This window comes from Talpa occidentalis, unplaced genomic scaffold (assembly GCF_014898055.3).
Source record: "Talpa occidentalis isolate TD23 unplaced genomic scaffold, MPIMG_talOcc4v2.1 talOcc4.4, whole genome shotgun sequence".
NCBI lineage: Eukaryota > Metazoa > Chordata > Mammalia > Eulipotyphla > Talpidae > Talpa > Talpa occidentalis.
In genome coordinates this window covers 41830452-41850394 of record NW_023604295.1, presented here as the reverse complement: position 1 = coordinate 41850394, position 19943 = coordinate 41830452, and the positions used below count along the sequence as shown (strand labels likewise).

The 19943-nt window shown below is 36.7% G+C and overlaps 2 protein-coding genes across 10 annotated transcripts in view; both read right to left on the bottom strand.

The window, feature by feature from the left end:
- Positions 1–10481, bottom strand: part of LRCH3 (leucine rich repeats and calponin homology domain containing 3) — a 95687-nt gene extending 85206 nt beyond the window's left edge. For all 6 annotated transcript variants that reach the window (XM_037525388.2, XM_037525390.2, XM_037525385.2 and 3 more), the window contains exon 1: positions 10198–10481. In XM_037525388.2, the coding sequence (XP_037381285.1) occupies positions 10198–10459 (262 nt within the window). In that variant the 5' untranslated portion in view covers positions 10460–10481. The remainder of the gene's footprint in view (positions 1–10197) is intronic.
- Positions 10482–13483: 3002 nt separating this feature from the next.
- FYTTD1 (forty-two-three domain containing 1) overlaps positions 13484–19943 on the bottom strand; it is a 33691-nt gene continuing 27231 nt past the window's right edge. For 3 of the 4 annotated variants that reach the window (XM_037525382.2, XM_037525381.2, XM_037525383.2), the window contains exons 8-9: positions 19661–19787; positions 13484–17214 (exon numbers count right to left, since the gene is read on the bottom strand). In XM_037525382.2, the coding sequence (XP_037381279.1) occupies positions 17116–17214; positions 19661–19787 (226 nt within the window). In that variant the 3' untranslated portion in view covers positions 13484–17115. The remainder of the gene's footprint in view (positions 17215–19660; positions 19788–19943) is intronic. The other variant, XM_037525380.2, reaches the window with a different exon arrangement.

Genomic DNA, 19943 nt, shown 5'->3' with positions numbered 1-19943 from the left:
TGAATCCTCTCACCCCCTGCATCTCTGGCCTGTACCCTAGCTCTTGTGTGCATAAATAAATCTTTAAAAAATAAAATAAAATAAAATGGTGCCTAAGTATTGAGTGGGCACTGCAGGCACTTGAAAGGACAGGAGGTAGGCAATACTATTCAGCTTGTTTCTCCCAAATTAAAAACTGAGACTATATTCAGAAAAAAACAAGACAAAAACTCCTGGAAAACACTAATTAATAGATCTTTCTTCTGCTCCCAACTGAACCAAGAAATCATAAGTCTGTGGAAAAGTTAATACTAATTACAGTCAGTAAAGTAAATTGACTATCATTTAATGCTAGCTTATTTGGCATTACAATAATTATATACTCCAATAAAGGCTTACTTGGTCACTCAACTTTAGTATTAAATACAACTTGTAGTAGATAAGGGTCATTTTTATAGGCTGCCCAGAATCTGAACACTATTTCTATGTTTGGAGAATCCAATATTTTATGAAGAACAGTCCTTTCTTTAATAGAAGCTGAAAAAATGCCATGGAGTATACTTGCTTTCCTAGCTTCTCTTGCAGCTAGGGGCATAGGCATGTGATTTAGATTCCCCCAAGCAAACCTTCCTCCCCTAACCTTGAACTGAAAGCAGAGCAGAAAGAATCTACCACAGTTTCCAGAGGCTATAGAAGAAAAGTTCCAGTGCTGGTGTATAATGTCTATTATTACTGGTGGTGGTGGTGGTACAAACTGCAGTGTCTATCACCCGTGGCAGTGTTAGTGGTGGCAGGATTGTGTCACAGGATTTTGGGTATTGTTCCTGGCTACCTCTCCTTCTAGCCTGATTCTCCAATCCTTCTAGAGACTTTGTGGGATACTCAGAGCCACATTTTATCTTTTGCTCCTCCCTGACTAATCTTACGTGCTCAATTTTCAGTTTATTTTTCATGTAAATTGATTATTTATTCATAACGTTAACAACACAGTTCTTTATTAACATTTTTAAAACAAACCATTCTTTAAAGTGTTTATTCTAAAATAGAGAATAAGTGCATATTCTAAATAAGCAAGTTTAGAAAACAGTGTTTCACACTTTTAAAATACACATTTCAACTCAGTAAAATCTTTGGCTTACCAAATCTAGGATGTGAAAAATTATAATCTTCCTAAATGAATTTTTAAGTAACAAAGTATAAGGAAATATATCAAATGGTAGTTCTTAGACCACTTGTACCTAGAACTATCAAGCTGCTTGTTTAAAATGCAGCTTAGGAACACTCCCCAAATCTCTTGCATCACTCTTGAGTGTCTGGACCCAGGAATGTACTTTTTTTTTTAAGTGCCACAGATGGGGGTGGGTAGAAGCGAAGCATGGGGGGGCGTGGTCCAATGAACTGTGGTGGAGGCTTTTAGTACTTTGGCGAGAGGCCTGGAGTGGTAACATACATTTGAGCAAGTATAAATCTGTACTCCTAAAACATACACAGGGCTGTAAACTAATACTCTTAACATTACCTCAATTAAAAAAAAAAGTCACAGGTGCGACAGACCTCTCCTATCGTGCCCGCTGCTCCCCTCAGCAGTGTATTTCGTCAGTTTGCCTATTCTGTTCCCTGCTCTGTCTCTGGTGAATCCTGTCACCCTCCCACGCATCTGGCCTGTACCCCAGTTCTTGTATAAATAAATCTTTAAAATAAATAAAAAAATCAGTATTTATTTAAAAAAAAGTCACAGGTGAATTTATACCAACTAAAGTTGAGAACCAATAGCTTGCCACTTGATAAAAGATAGCAGAAATAACTTACGAAGCTAAAAAAAAGGATCACACATAGTTACCAGGGTTAAGATTCTCCTCAGATAACTGGGACTTGTTATAAAAATTGGATTTATATGAACAGCCTACTTCTCTATAAGGAGTTTAAAGTTTGTTTTACTAGCAAAGAAATACGTTTTGAACATTTTCAAAGACCTAGAAATTCTCATTGGGGGACAGGTTCTTGGCACATATAACATCTCTCTTATCCTCTGACACCAATTAAAGGGAGTCTGAATGCCTGACTTTTTGACATCAATGGGAAGCATATCCACTGGTAATATCCTTGAGAATGTTTTGACTGAATTCTACTATATCACTGAAGCCCCAAGGGTCCTCATTAAGTCCAGTCACACAGAAGTCAGTTGTCACTATATTTTCAAAGCTAAGAATATGAATAGGCTTTTCATCATTTCCTCATTTTGCCTTTTCATTCATTTACTCATTCATGCATTCATTCATTCAGGAAACACCAAAGGGAATTGGCATCATACTAGGTTTTGTGTAATAAAAAAGAGACAGAAAGTTCCATAGTAAGCAGAATCCTAAAATGACTCCTTAAGACTTCCCAACCTAATCCCTGGGACTGAATATGAAGTATACTAATTATGCTCCATATGTGGCAGAAGGAATTTTGCAGATATAATAAAGGTTACTATCAACTGATTTTTATTAAACAAGGTGGATAATATGGACAGACCTAATCTCATCATATAAGCTTCTGACTGATAACAGAAGAATTCAGAGATATGAAACAGAGGATTCAACACATCATTACTAGCTTGAAGATGAAGGGACCATGTATAGAATGCAGGTAATCTCCAAGACCTCAGTGTCCTGAAGCTGACAAGCAGCAAGGAAATTAAGACCTCAGTTTTATAACTGCAAAGAACTGAAGTCAGCCAAAACGTGAATTGAGTCTGGAAGCAAATTCTTCCCCAAAGACTTCAGAAAAGAGTCCAAGCTGGTTAACACATTGATTTTGGCCTTGAGAGGAATTTCAGTTTTCTATCTCAGTTATCATTTGTTTGTTATATTTATTAGAAATCTTACTCTGTGGCTTATCTTTTTACTCTCTGTTGTACAGATCATTTTTTTAAAGACTTTTTAATGGAAAAATCTATTACCTATTTTTTGAACAAATAAGTTTAATAAACCAGTTAAAATACTTGTTTAAAGACTTCCTCCAAATAATAAAAATCTAGAAATTTAAAAGGGCAAGGAAAAATGTTAAAAGTGAATAAGGAAATACCTTAAATTTTTATGACTAGTTTGATTCTAAAATTAGTAGCACTGCATTTGATATTGTTGGCAACTTCAGGAAGTCAAAATAATATCCCTTTGTGTAAATTATATTTACTGTTATTTTCTAAGCTTGACTGAAATTACTGTTTTGTAAATGAACTGAGAAAATAAAGTAAAAAATAATGAACATGTTAACTACCTAAAAGTCATACATCATGTCGTGAGATAATATTAACCACCAGGTACCAAATGCAGCTACTGTAAAAGAAAATGGATCCCAGGAAATCTGCGGTCCCAACACTGTTGCCATTCTACTAGTCTAACATTCTAATAGTCTTAACATTGATTTTGTTTATGACTCATCTTCTCATCCCTCCTAAAAGCACCATCCTACAACTTACCCTTCCTATTTAAAAACAATGCCACTACAGTTGAGCCTAGATGTTCACCAAACACAAATTAAATCATGTTTCAGACCATTTTTATAGCCAACAGACATGCTTTTGCCCATGGTCTCTGTCTCTCTTTTATAAAGTCAGTGTTTCTGTCTCAGTGGTGGGGGATGGGGAGTGACATAAGTAATGTACCTCATAAGTCTTTCCCATTGTATCAGTACAATATAAGAACTGTACTATTCTTTGGGCAGAAAAGAAAGGAAGAAGCTTGTGAACAAAAATATATTAGAGCTAAAAGATTTCTCATTTCAGATGAGAGGCAAAGCTATAAGAGGGAGAGTAAAATGTTTCCTGAGATGTTCAAAGCATCCTACATTTCAATTCAATATGCACATTTTTTTTCATAGACTGTTACAAAGGGTAGTATTACATATTATAGCCATACTTCTGAAACTGGGGGGTAGATTAAAGAATAAACACCACAGAAATTTACTGGGTTTCCCCCTAATATCTGATCATTTGATAGCACTTAATTTACATTAAAGTAAGTATGGAAATAGAGTGGAACTTCTAAGATAATTCCAACTCTATTGGAATTCAAGTTTCCTATTGGGGCAATTTCAAGCTCATCACCCCAGATCTTCCCAAGAGGTATATCAGTAAAAACTTATGTCCTCACACACATTCTTTTATAATGAAAGGTGGATCATGGTTGCTAGGCATAAAGAGATGTGAAATTTGAGGTAAGATGATTTTCAAATTTAGGCAAAAATGTTTCTGTGGGTGATCTATTTCTAGCCAAGCTACATACAATATATAATACTATTTCTATGAGAACTGTTTTTGAATTTAATTTTTAAGTTTGTATAAGTTTTAAAATTGCATATCATTTGATAGAGAAATTCCACTTAACAGAATTTACCCAAAGGAAATAAGAGATATGAACAAACAGTTATATAAAAGGATGTTTATAGTGTCATTTAAAAATTGAAAAATTAGAAATAGCCTAAATGTCCAATAAAAGATCTGGTTGAGTATAAAGATATGATTAAATACTCTGAAGCCATTAAGAAGAAAATGTTATTAGACATGACACAATATTTCTAATTTTTGTGTATTGGAAAACGTGAACTTAAGAAAACTAATACCAGGAGCACTCTGTCTGCCCACCTGTGCCTCTTTTCACCAACTCTCTCCTCTGCAGGGCAACAGCCTTCCTGCCTGCCTGGGACCTGCACCATGCCAGAACTTCTCTTCACTGATCTCCCTTGGGGGAGGCAGCTCTCCTCAAGGCTGCCTGTCTGCAACCACTCAGGCCTCTCTCAGCAAACCTGTCCCTTTCGGGGCAGCTCTTCCTGCCTGCTTGTTTCTGTGCAAATGTCTTTTACTGTCCTATCCCTTTTTGAATAAACCTGCTCTTTAAATATAAAAAAAACAAACTAGTTATCATGTTTTTCTATATATATGATCATGCACTTACAAAAAGCCTGGAAGAATAGGTCAAAATGTTAATGATGGTATCTATATAGTAGTAGCAGTTCTTCTTTTCCATTCTCTCCCTAGAGTGTAACTATATACTACTGTTATAGTTACAAAATAACTCAAATTAAACATATAATAGTTTATATACATGCACAAAGAGTTTCTGATTCTTTGTTACTAACTGGTTGTATGACAAAAGGTAGAAATGAAAAAAAAATTTTCTCCTTGTATTATATACTTTTTATTTTTGAAAAAAAGTTGTACTGCTAAGATGCAGTGAATACAGAAAAAGGAGATATCTTTTACTTATTAGATTGACAAATCAAAATGAATGGGAAATCAGTGGGAGCAAATTAAAGACAATTCATGCAGTGCTGGTAAATTTCTAAGTTGAACACTTCTGCTGGAAGAACAGTTTAATGATCTGTATAAAAACCCCTAAATTTGTGCCCATCTTTTAACCAATCAATTATATTTCAAGTAATTCATCCGAAGGAAAAAGTTGAGTCAGCAAAGACATACATACTCAAATATTTTTAGCAAAATCACTTGGATTATCAATAGTTGTCATTTGTCAAAGTTGGAAACAATCCCAAAGTGCACCAAGAGGATAAATTAAATGACAATATAGCTATATAGTGGACTACTATTAAAATATTATGCGACATGTCTACTTTCTGATATTGTATCTCATGGAGAAAAAAGATATGAAAATCTTTGTATGATCCCATTTTTATAATTTAAAGAAGTGAGAATGGGGCCTCCCTGGTGGCACAAGGGGTTAAGCACAGCACTATGAAACAATCCACAGCCTCTACAGCACAAGTTCGATTCCAGTGGGCCAGGGAGCAACCCACATGGCGCAGCAGACCTCTCCTGCCTTGCCCGCTGCTCCCCTCAGGAGTGTATTTCAGTCATTTTGCCTGTTCTGCTCCCCACTTTGTCTCTGGTGAATCCTTTCACCCCCTGCACCTCTGGCCTGTACCCCAGTTCTTGTATGCATAAATAAATGAATCTTTAAAAAAAAAAAAAAAGTGAGAATGTGTATATTCATGCAGTCTTTGAAGATGTCAAATCAGTGTTCAATACTAATTATCTGGGCCTCCCCAGTGGTGCAGTGGGTTGAGTGCAGTGCTGTGAAGCTTTCCGCAGCCTCTGCGGCACTGGTTAGATTCCTGTTGGGCCCAGGGAGATTCCCACATGGCATGACAGACCTCTCCCGTCTCGCCCACTGCTCCCCTCAGCAGTGTATTTTGGTCCTTTTGTCTGTTCTGCACCCTGCTCTGTCTCTGGTGGATTCTCTCATCCTCCTGCACCTCTGGCCTGTACCCCAGTACTTGTATAAATAAATAAATCTTTAAAAAAATATACTAATTGGGCCTCCCCAGTGGTGTAGTGGGTGGCGCAGCGGTTGAAAACTGGGCTGCGATGGGCAGCCTTTGTAGCGCCGGTTCAATTCCTGGCCAGCCCGCGAGGGTCCCACATGGCACGCAAACCTCAACTGCTGAGCCTGCTGCTCCCCTCAGCAGTGTATTTCGTCGGTCTGCCTGTTCTGTTCCTGGCTCTGGCTCTGGTGAATTCTCTTACTCTCCCGCACTTCTGACTGTACCCAGTGCTTGTATAAATAAATAAATCTTTAAAATACTAATTATCTCCAGTAAATAAAATTAGAAAGTTTTTAACTATCTCCTTTATAACTTTTTGTACTATACTGAACATTCATAGTCCTCACCGTCATTAATCTAGCTTCCTCATATGCAAAACGCAGTTCTGATTATCTCTAATCCAACCATATTCTGACCAAACAGGCCTCTCTGTAATCTCACTGTTACAATCAGAACTCGTATTTTGTATCCAAAAATTCTACTCAGATTAAGTAGAAAAGGGAATATAATGACTTGCATAAATTGAAGGTCCAGGATAGCACTAACTTAAAGCCTCGCTACTGATGAAAAGATTCAAACACTATCATCAGAACTTGGCCTCACTCTTTTCATCTTCTGGCTCTGCTTTCCATTTACTGGCAAGCTCTAGGTTTACATTCTATTCTCTCAGCAACCCTGGACTCAAAGCATGCCTCTTTCTCAATAGTTCCAATAAAAAATTCAGAATTAACACTCGCGTGCTAACTGGAAAATGTGTCCATCTGGAACAACCACTGGCCTGAGGGACAGAAACTACACTGGCTAGATCTGAGTCATGTGCACACGCCGGTGGTGAGCACCCCTGTGCTAAAATCCCCTGTGGTAAAATCCATTTTAACTGTGAAGGGTGGTTCCTTAGGAAAATTGGAGTACTGCTATCAGATAAAGAGGAATACATGAGGAACTGGCAAAATTAACATGTCTCCTATACTCTTAAGACTTTTTGACAGTCACCACTGCCTGAAATGACATTCCTTCTCATTTCTGCCCAAATTCAAGCTACACCCTTTCTCCCCCATGAAGTCGTCTGTAATTTCTTCTAAGATTTTTTTTTTGTCCATTTGATGAAGTTGTCCATTCCAAAATGTTTCTCTTTTTCTAAGATCAATTGGTCTTTTTCTAAGCTCAATCTGTTTAAACAGGAAGGAAAAACCTCAAGAATTGTTTCTAATGAATTTTAATCATGTCAAATTATAAACAGTATGGGTAATAAATGTTGTTTCTTAGCATGTAAACTCCTGAAGGACAGCAGCTCTACCAGACACATTCTACATATTATGAAAGAACATACTATGGCAACCTAGAGACATAAAGCATACTAACACTTTTACTCGGCTTTAAATTTTCTATAGGGTCTAAAGACATAAGATGAGTTGGGTCTGAATTCATCTAACAATCTGGTCTAATGGGTATATGAATTTTTGAGTTACATCAAACAAAACTCAATTCTGGCTGATACAGTCTTCCCTGGCTTTTAGCGACCAGATCTTGAACAAATTATCTAAAATCTGCAAATCACAGTTTCACTGTCTGTAAAAACAGGACTAGTGATACCTATGTGTAATCTGCACAAAGCTAGTCTATGTAGAATAGTTAGTTGAAGTAGGCTGAAATGTTACCTCTAGTGCTAGATACATAACTTTTTCTAATTGAGTCTTCATATGTAAAGTAGGGATAATCCATTGGCTGCTGTGAGCTTTTCTAAGAAAGCAATGTATTTTAAAATACAAATAGCAAACAGCAAACACTGGAGAAATGGTGCTGTCCATGTCAAATTAACAGTTTATAATATTCAGTATTTGTGTACTTAGCAAGGTCTAGCTAAGATTTCTTACACTTTGTGATATTTCTAATGTTAGAAATTTATCTAGTCTGCTAGGTTATAAAATACCTTATAATTTTTTCTCTGTATTTTTTGAGCAGATAAAGTATCAGCCAACAATAATCTGGTTTACATAGATACTATTAAAGCAATAAAATAAGTGTGGATAATAACATTAAAAGTTCAGAGCACAGGACTTCCCCGGTGGCGCAGCAGTTGAGCGCTGGGTTGCGAAGCTGCCCGCAGCCTCTGCAGCGCTGGTTCGATCCCTGGCCACTGGGTGAGGGTCCCACATGGCGCGCAGACCTCTCCTGCAGCCCTCTGCTCCCCTCAGCAGTATATTTCGTCAGTCTGCCTGTTCTGCTCTCCGCTCTGGTGAATTCTCTCACCCTCCCGCACTTCTGACTGTACCCAGTGCTTGTATAAATAAATAAATCAGAGCACAATGATGGGGAAATTCACTGGGATTACTTATTATTCTTCACAAATGTCCTTGGGTTTTGTTAGTAAAATATTTATTTCTTAAAGGCAAAACCTGTCAGTCCTACAACTATTTAAAAGCTGGTAAGATAATAAACTAGATAAACTCTTGTAATCAACTTGTTCCTTAGCTTCAGGCTTAATGTAGAAATACTGAAATGACTCACACTAATATGAAATCACTGTGCGATACATCTTTTAAGTAGTTATATACCTTATAGCCATCTCCTGAACAGAATGAGGTAATATGGGGTTATGAATGATGGCTTTAGATATCATGTCAGAACACATGCAAAAGTGGCTGCTCATATTTGCCTTAGCGAGAAAGTTTGATTTTAATACTCAGTAAAAACACAAACTACACTCAACTATATACAACTGTTTCCAAAAAGAGATTTAAGAAGCAGGCATTTAATTTCTTCCATTACAACACACTTGAAGAAAAGTTTCCTTGGAAAGAATAGTTTCTGAAAGTAGTGCAACAACTTTGTTTATTTTTCTAACATGAATGAATCATGTACAATACTTATCAATCTTTAATGCGTGCATAAACTGGGAAAATGTTAAATTGAAGATTTTAAAATAAAATGGGATAAACATAAGACACAAAGTACTAAAGACCCTTGACTGCAAAAGCACTGTGAGAATAAAATACTTGTCTACATCATCTTACACAAACCCGTGTTAAGGGATTTCCCCTTCTTTGTATTTGTGTAAAATATGAATAGACTCAGTTGTTAATCTACTCTCTGAGGAAGCTATATTTTAGACAATAGAAACATATTATGTTGAACACTTTTGTCACCCTACATTGTTCTCAACAACTAAGAAAACCAAACAATACCTAATTCCTCATTATCTTTCCTATTTTCAAAAATAAGTACAAAATAAAATGTTTTTTAAAAGGCATTACATACAGGCAAGGTAGGCAAGCTATGTGTCTTTTGTAAGTAATTTTCTTCAACTTTTGGGAGGAGGGCATCCCATGAGAGAGTAATGTAATGCAAGGCTGAAGATGGGTTCCAGTTTTTTTACAAACATTTGTTAAGTCAACTAGACGAAAGCGGAGACAGACAAATTACAGCATTCAGGTTCACAGTAACAAGAAGTCTCTGGAAAAAACGCCAGTGCTGAGATCGTTGCTTTTTGACACTGCAACTACCAATGCTGCTCCGCTCTATTAAGAATGGGCTATAATCCCAGTTTTAGCAAGATCAAGTTGGCATCCCAAATCCGAGTGGGCCTGGAGAAACCCGGGCGGGGCAGGAGTCTACCTCAGCAGTGGCAGAAGTCAATTTCCCGAGAGAGTGAAAACCATCAACCCGCCGCGGTACTCCTCCTAGAGAGACGCCGCTGTCCGCCGCCTTGCCCCAGGCTCGAGGTCTGGCCCGCAGGCCCGGGGGGCTGAGTGCCCTGGGACAGTTCTCCCCGTTACCCGGGTCCCCACCCCAAGTCTAAGAAGCCCGTTGCTGCAAATAACTCTCTCGATGCCCTCCACCCCTCCCCGCCGGGTGGGGCGGCCCCGCGCCTGCAGGGATGCCCGTCCCGCTCACCCGCGCGGGTGGTGTCCGTCAGGTCGTGGCTGGCCGCTCCCCGGGGAAACTCCCTCAGTTTCCGGCCGCTCAAGCTCAGCACCCCAGTTACAGCCGCCTCCTCCAGTGCTCGATCGAGGGAGCGGCTCCACGAACCCGGGCCAGGCCCAGGCCCTGCCCCTGAGTTTGGGCCGCAGCTAACACCGGAGGGGTTACCTCCGGACGCGACTGGGCCAGAATACTCGGCAGCCGCGGCCACAGCCACCAAACCCGCGGCCGCCATTTCCCTGCGACTACTCTCGGCCCGCCCGTGCGGCGCATGCGCGGCCAGAACTGCTGGGTGGGCGGGGCAAGAGGCGCACACACCCCGGGCGCCCCGAGGATGGGCGCGAGGCGGTGCCCGCTGCGCACCCCCGGGCTCGCCTCCGCCTGCGTCGAGTTTTCCAGGGAAACTAAGTCGGAACTCAAAATCTAGACAGCTCCCTACTCTAGGCTCCCAGTATCTTTCAGAACACGCGCCGCACCAAAACTTCCCGGCCTTTCTCCCTCAGTACTGGAGGATTAGACTTAAGCATTAAATTAGAATTTAAAAAAATTAAAGTAACATTGCATTGTAACATTATATAGGTTTTAGGAGTGCATCACTAAAAATCAACATGTGTATGTATTAGATTACCACTAAAAGTCCAATTCTAATTTTCACTGTACGGTTGTCCCCTTTTCCCAACCCTCCCTCCCTCTCCCCTCCACCGCAAGGTTTACCATTTGTTGCTAACAACTTCAGTAGCTGGGACACAACCTAAAATGTTTCCTCACTTCTGTCATTCTATGTAACTAAATATAAATTAAGACTTGTGGATTTATCAATTATTAACTAAGGGAAAAATAAGTGACTCCCAAACTCCGTAAATATTTTAGGCCCTCCCTCTTTTATAAAATCACTCTTATAAAGCAAACATCTTAAACAATTTTGTTGCTGAACAAAGCAGGAAAAAAGTCATTGTCAGAGAGCAAATTTGAGGAAGAGGAAAATGATCTAAATGTGTGAATTAAAGGTAAAACCGAAGAAATTGTCAAAAGGAAACCATTTAACTACTGAAAAAGTGGAAAATACTTCATTCTCAACAAACCGGACCTCACTTAATATTGCAAAGTCTTCCGCAGTTTTTTTTTAACATTTAAGCCATTCTTGCTACATAATATAAAATTTCCCTGCAATCAACTACTATTTACTGTCTGAAATAAAAGAGGCTATCAAATAAAAGTCCCTTTCCTAAAAGATAAGCTAATTAATGGAATCCAAGTATACCCACTAGAGAATAAGACAAAAAACAGGTGAGTCAGTGGGGTGGGCATTATTAGAATTCAGAGAAAAGGAATCTGTATCAGGGATGAATGAGGTTTTGAATCAGAATTTTACGATTATGCAATATATAAACTGAAAGGTAAGGAGTATTTCAGACTAGGAGGATAAGCATGAACACACCCAGGCATGGTTTCTAACAGTTCCCTAGAGACCATTAAGGCCAGAAAGTCCAGTCAGAGAAGAAAACAAGAGGTTGGAGAGATCCTACCCATCATCAATCAAGGCCCCACTCTTTAATGAAACCTTTAATAGCAAACTCCAATCCTAAACTCAAGATTGTAAAAATTAAGTTTAATCTTAATGTCGAAGTTGATTAGGAACTGCAACTCGGAGTTGTCCTATGAACTCTTAATACTGTATTCTTAGTTCTTCACTAACAAGTCCATGATTATCAATGTTATGAGCATGAGTCACCCAATGGGAAGTGATGTATATTTGCCATCATTGCAAAAAACACTTACCTGATATATATGAATTTGTTATTCTGGTCTTAAAGTTTTGTTATTTTTGGAAAGACTAAGTTATTTTACGGCAGGACCTCATTTTTTAATTTTTTGGTGAGATTTCAGCTACAATGATTGCGTATAATTATACATTATATAGTAATACATTATACAAAGTGGCTAGTATCTTTCTAAAATGCATCATTCATGTCATCTATATTTGATTACCTATTACCTTCCACATGTATGCTAAATTCTTCTGACAAGTTCTCCCTAATATGGCTTCCTTCTATCTGCCTCCACATCATTGTAATTACAACATACCAAACTAATTCTAGCTTGTGAACTTCTGACCAAATTTGTAAGATGCTATTTTGCCTATTCAACTAGATTTTAGGGTTTCTAATATGTTTAATTCTGTACTATAATTATCTCCCAAATGTCAGGGCTGACTATCACAGGAATTTAAAAATAGTAAGAACGAGTGGAAAGCAGCAGAGATAAAATATAGATTTTGTACTAACAGTGTGGAGGTTTTGTACTAATACAGAAGTCAGGAAGGAGAAGTTATGATTTTTGAGTAGCTTACAGGTCTGCAGACATTTAATGTTGAAAAGAAAGTCCTGTAGATATGGGGGGAAATGCCAAGCCCAGGTGAAGAAAGGTTGGTAGATTGATTGAAGAGTTACTTTCTAGATTTCTAATGATTTGAGGCTTCATCTACAAATATAGACTATGAGGAAATTTGCATCCCATCCAATTTTCTCCCCAAAGCAAGTGACAAGGTCATTTTGTGAGAACGAAGATATAATAGGAGTTACTGTGTGGCAAGTTCAAGTCGTGGTTAAAGAACTGAGAAACAATTGCAAAATGGTTGGATCTATAACCTATTCTACTACTGCTCTGTGGTCATGAGCTGAAAAAAGTAGGCAGTGGGGGATATTGAATGTTAGGAATTGATATGGAGAACTTCCCTGCTTCTTCCTGTTTATTTTACAGACTAAAAGTTAACTCATTCAATACTGGGGTAAAGTCTCACTTAAATCTCAATATTTCTCTTCAACTATGGATCTCACTATATCATGTAAACTTAAAGTCCTTTCCCCATTTCTACTTACAAGAAATATATTATTACTCTCTTAAGAATCTCCTTTATAAATTCAAAGCACTAGGATTAATCTCGGTCAATCCTATTCTCTTAATATGTAAAGCACGAAACTGGCTTGTTGAATATATTTAATTAGTCTGGTTCTTCCTTTTCTCCTTTACAAGCTCAAAATGTGACTGCAGAAAGGGGGGAAGATGTCCAGTGACCTACAATTGATTATGGGTACTTTGGCGGTGGGTGCTGTGTGGTAACATATATCTGAAGAAGTTTGATCCTATTCCCCTAAATCATATACAGTATTGTAAACCAATGTTACCTCAAAATAAAGTAAGTAACAATACATGGGGAAAAATAAAATGTAAAGTTAAATCTAAAAATAAACCACCAACAATTGACTTTTTAAAACTTTAGATAAGAAAATTAAGACAATGTGATTTTCTTGTCATTTGAGGGACATTAAAGTATCAATTAAACACATACACACTAGAGAAGTAGTTTTCCTATTGTCTTTAAACACTGGTAAATTTCATCTGAATACACTCAAAACAAAGAATTTCTGTTCTGGAATGGTGTAACATTTCTTTCATCAAGCTTTTGTTGAACAGATTTCAGCTAGAAAGTAATCTAATGGCAGGGGGAAAAAAGGAGACATTTGAAGTTAACAATTTATAAGCACATTTTAAAATCCCTAATTAATGGTCCACAATAATTTAAATTTTTTGTTGTAAATGCTTAGGTTTATTTGTATCATTTTAAAAAAGAAACTAACTCCAAGTGATCTATGCAAAAAGAATTATTTTTAAAGGGAACCACAAAAAAAAAACTATCACATAATTCTGATTCAAGATCAAAAATATACTGATCAGAAATAAAGAAATTATTGGTTCCAATATTGCCTTTATTCAGAGTGTATGGTATTTATTCTCTGTAGTGCAACGCCAGCTATTATTAGTCACTCTCATCTCCTTACAGGAAATAAAATCACAACAAAATTCCCTGACACAGTGTATATTGCGTGAATTATAAAAATTGACATCAAAATATGATATACATACCTAATGTAACAAAAAACCATTAGGCAATGAAGTCCAAAAATTTCTTGATACTTAGGAATATTTTGATTTGCTTACAATTAAAACTGTGAGGTTTATGCCTGTATGAAAAAAATACATAACGTCTGATTATGAACACTGGCCTCTTCTAGTGGGTTTAACGTAACTTAAATACCAAACTAACTGACATTTCATAATAATCACTGCTAGCACAGATTTACTAACCATACTATAAATGCTAAAGCAAGGCTACTATCACTCCTTAGATATTTAACAAGCCACATAGCATTCCACCACTTTCTGTGGATGTTCATTTCAGAGCAACAGTTTATTATGAACCAAGAATTAAAAGATTTGAGCTCCAAAAATGACTCTCCAACATACAAATCTCAAAAATTTGGATTACACTTAACTAAAATGTAAAAAGCGGGATTGACTGGATGGTTTCTAAAGACTCATCTAACCTAATATTCTGTATTCTAAGTAAATTGTATTAAGTTTTCCTGGCTATCTCCCATTGGAAATGACCAAAAGGCAGTTAAGAGAGACATCAATATGGGTCTAGACTGATTTACCAATTTAGTTTGTAGTTAACTTTCAAACCCTAAAAATTATAATTACTATAAAGTCCTTTGCAACATTCAACATTCTAAAAACCACAACTGAATCTTTATAGCTAATAAATCATGTGAGACCTGTAACATTTTATTTTTTAAAAATGAACAGCTTCAGAATAGATCTAAATGTAACTTTTCCCAAAAACACCAAAAATTACAGTGTAAAGCATCTCATTAAATACAAACTTTCATTTTTGATGCACTGCATCAATGTTTTGCATACATCTTGATGCAAAGGAAATTTGAAGTTGCATCCTGTTCAAAAAAAAAAAATGTAGAACTGAAAAAGGATGACTACAATCACATTCCATGAAAGAAAATTTTTCTCCAACAAAACATCTTCTTTTGTTTATATACACCATATCGGCACTCAAGAATTTTAATTTAGATTTAACAAGGGCAAATGTTATATTTAAAAAGAAAATGAAATTACAGAAGCACAAAGAGCAAAAGTTTAACACATAAAGACACTGCTTTTTGATGCACTTAATTTTCAATATTTGGGACAATTTTTAAGGTTTCCAAAAAAGAAAATGGCATTAATAACAACTCTGTTTTTAAAATAACAACAAAATGAAAACATCTTTATACTGCATTTTAACAAACTGTTTAAACGCAGCAAACTCAAGCTCAGTTGTTTTCCCTTTGTTTAAGCTGCCAGTAATTATAAACCAGTCTAAAATACATCATTCATGGATCAAATCTAAGCATTCATACTTGCAAAAATGTTTTGCAGGAGTCCTCGGTCTATGGAAAGACTAGCGGTTATTTTCAAATTGTGACTGGCTTCCAATAATCCCTTATCAATAGACTTACTGGCAAAATACCAGATGTTAAGGATCAGATTTAATTCTTTGGTATAAGCATGTAACTATTATTGATAGTTTTCTGTGGCTAGCATAAACCAAGTAAACCCATGGAGAATATGACAACAATGAAGTCTAATCTACAATGCAAGGCAGGCAGGGGTGAAAAGTTTTTGTTTTTTTTTTTACAGGAAAAATCAACTACAATAAAATACTCCAGGGAAACTAACACCTACTTAAAAGTTTTAACATTATAGAAAACCAAAAGGTCAGGCATTAAGATGATCAAACTTTAAACTTGTCACTGGAATATTTTGCTCCATTCTAGCATTATACCATAACTTAGAGTATATAACTATCTGAGAACTGCTAGCTCTGGCTTGGCACAACCACTAACTCCTCCTTCCCCTCCAAAGTTGGGAGGGAGGACTCTTTTCTCATAAATGCCTGAATTTTATACAAGAAATCATAAAACAAGGTTACAATATTAACTCTATTATTCTGCATGTTTTGGTGACATACACTTGTTATTTTTGGAGCTGTATACAGTTTAATTTAGTTAGCTCAAAAGCTTATAAAATGTAACTCTTAAATAAGAAAATCTAGGGCTTTATGACTATTAATTTTACTATGGAAATATCTAAGGGACTCAATTCATTTAATAATTATATTTCTTCCAAATATCATTTGAAGAATTCTTTGTGGACACCAGACTCAAGACTACACTAAATCCAAACAGTATACCTATGACCTGGGTTTTAAAGTTTTTCACTTCAGTTACCATCCTCAATCTACTTCCTTTCATGCTTTCTTCATTTACTAAACACAACTTTCAGATTTTTGCACTTTGGAGGACATTTTCCTTCAAGACCCTATCAAATAACTGCAACACACATTTATAGCCTTCAAACACCAACATTTAAACTGAGACTAATGCCTACAACCAAATTTTTTATTGAAAGTTCAATACTAAAGATTTACAACTCTGGAGAATTAACCGAATATTACTTGAAAATGAACTAAGTTCCAGATATTTCCTTAAATCTTAAAACCCAAAACTGGAATTCTAATATATTTTTAATATCTTTAATGAGGAAAAGTCAACTGTACTGTTACATCAACACTATTAAAGGATAAGAGACAGCAACAAAAGGACCTGCTCATATTTCTGAAGACCAAAATTTACCATGACAAAGAGTAAAAAATGGGCAAAGGCAATGAGATCCTAAATACCACTATCATAAAAATAATCAATTTCTATCTTTCTGTCGTCTTTCTGTGGCAAGTGGAACTAAAGTCAAATAGAGAATTGGTCTATCTTGGCCAACCACAAAACCTTTGAGAACAGATAAGGTATATTCCCTGGTACACTTTCAGGGCATTTTTATATATGTTTAAAAAAAAAAAAAAAAAACACTTCAAAATAAAAATAAGAGTTATTTAGCCTTGTATTTTGAAATAAAGTTTCTTGAATTTCTGTGATGAACTTTTCAAGCAACTCAACTTTTAATATAGTCATCACTCAAGAGTCCCTTTTAACACAAGATCTATCCCACAGTTACAAAGCGGCTTCCTCCTTTGTTATACGTGAGAGTGGCTCTTTGTTCCTTCAGGATCCCAAATCGCTCATTCAAAGTCATCCCTGTCTAGAGAAAACAAAACAAACAAAAAATATTAATGATTTGATGGTAAGCTTTATTTGCTTTGACAATTGAGAGTAATAATAATTAACATTTCCTGAATATTTATGTGTACAAACACAATTCAAACAAAAACCATATAAAAGAGGCGAATGTAGTGAAGTACAGAGAAGTTAGGTAACACGTTTACTTGAAGATCCAAAATTTAAACCAGGCAAATTCTGATTCAGAATCCCTACTTATTTTTTTTTAAAGATTTATTTTATTGATTTATGCATATAAGAACTGGGGTATGGGCCTCCCCGGTGGCGCAGTGGTTGAGCGCTGGGTTGCTAAGCTGCCTGCAGCCTCTGCAGCACCTGTTTGATTCCCAGCCACCAGGCAAGGGTCCCACATGGCTTGCACGCCTCTCCTGTCGCCCGCTGCTCCCCTCAGCAGTGTGTTTCGTCCGTCTGCCTGCTCTGCTCTCCCCTATGGCTCTGGTGAATTCTCTCACCCTCCCGCTTCTGACGATACCCAGTGCTTATATAAATAAATAAATAAATCTTAAAAAAAAAAAAAAAAAAAAAAAGATTGTTAAATTGAGATTTTTTAAAGGAAAAAAAAAAAAAAAAGAACTGGGGTGTAAGCCAGAGGTGGGGGATTGGGTAAGAGGTTTTACCATAGACACAGTGGGGAGCAGAACAGGCAGATGTACTGAAAATACACTGCTGAGGGGAAGCAGTGGGCCAGACAGGAGAGTTCTGCTGTGCCATGTGGGTTAGCTCCCTGGCTGGAGATTGAACTCACGCCTCAGAGGCTGGGATAGTTTAATAGTGCTGAGACTTTAATCCTACGCCACCAGGAAGGTCCCAGAATCCTTATTTATTAGCCACTATAACTAGCTACATCATACACTACATAAAACACCTATATTATAATGCCTACACAAAATCAGACACCCAAAGCTCTGAATCGTTTTCAGGCTCTGCAAACACTTTTATCAGGTATGTCTGATTAAAAATTTAGACATATGAATATTTAGGAACAAATTCAAATCAAAATCTGGATTTTGACTAGCAGCAGAAGGCGTACCCAAACAACAGAAAGTTCACCATTTCTGTAACAACAAAATAAAGTAAAAACAAATAAAAAATTTTGGACAAGGGCCTTCCCTGGTGGCACAGCGGTTGAGCGCTGGGCTGCAAATGTGCCCGCAGCCTCTGCAGCGCCTGTTCAATCCCCGGCCACCGGTAAGAGTCCTACATGGCGCGCAGACCTTTCCTGCTGTGGCCGCTGCTCCCCTCAGCAGTGTATTTTGTCAGTCTGCCTCCTCTGTTCCCTGCTCTGGCTCTGGTGAATTCTCTCACCCTCCAGCACTTCTGACTGTACCCAATGCTTGTATAAATAAATCAACAAATCTTTAAAAAAAAAAAAATTTTGGACAAAGTCTGTACTTCACATCTTCAATTTTCTTCTATGCTTCGTATCTTCAATTCCAGAGATTATTATGTCAATAGATACCAAAGATACAATATCATTCATGATAAATATTTTTAGCAAATTAGGAACAGAAGATAACTCCCTGTGATAAGAGTATCTACTAAAAACCCAGTGCTACCATCATTTAATGGTGAAACATTTAATGTTTTCTCCACGCTCTCACTATTTCTATTTAACACTGTACAGGAAGTCATAGCCATTATGTTAATAGAAAAGAAAGAGATTTAGAGATTAAAAAGGAATTTGGAGCACATGATTATTTACACAGAAAATCCTCAAGAATCTACAAAATTATTAAAAGTAGTAAGTGAATTTAACAAAATCACATGATATAAGGTTAATAAAAACACTGTAAAAATCATGGTGGCATATACCATATCAGATGGCTAAAATCAAATGATAGATAATAACAAGCATTGATGAGATGTGGAGAAATTTAAACCCTCATACATACTGGTAACGATGTAAAACAGTGCAGTCACTATTTGGAAAACAGTCTGTCCTTTTCTCAAAATGTTAAAGAGTCATGATATTACCTATCAATTCTATTCTTCAGCATTTACCAAGGAGTAATTAATACATACCCTCACACAAAAACTTGTACATGAATGTTCAGAGGAAGACTACTCACAATAGCCAAATATCCACCAAGTAATGAATGAATAAATAAAACATGGTATATCCATACAGTGGAACATTACTCAGCAAAAAGAGAAATGAAATATTGATATAATATGGATGAACCTCGAAAATACTAGGCTAAGTGAAAAAAGCCACTCTCAAAAAGATCATGTACTGATCTTTTGAAATATTCAAAAGAGGCAAATCTATAACAGCAAGTAGACAAATTAATGGTTTCCTAGGGATAAGGATACTTAGGACATCCTATAATTCATCATATAACATTTGTTTTGTTAATTAAAATAGTGTCAAGTGTGTGGCTCAAGGAAATTCAGGGTAAACAATTTACCTGCTTTCCAACACTGTTTATGTCAAATTGTAGGGGGACACCTTTAGGGACTTTCTTTACATCAGATTGCTCCCGTTTTGTCAAGAATGAGGGCACAGCAGTACGAGTTAATCGTGGCTTCTGAGTTCTATTGGAAAAAAAAGAAAACGAAACCAGATCAGCTTAACAATCAAAAGAAGAAAAATAAATAATTTGATATATAGGACTATTTTAGGTTTTCCAAAAAAAGTAACTTAACCTTAACAGGCAGACTAAAATTTATAATTGCCCACAGAATAATTCT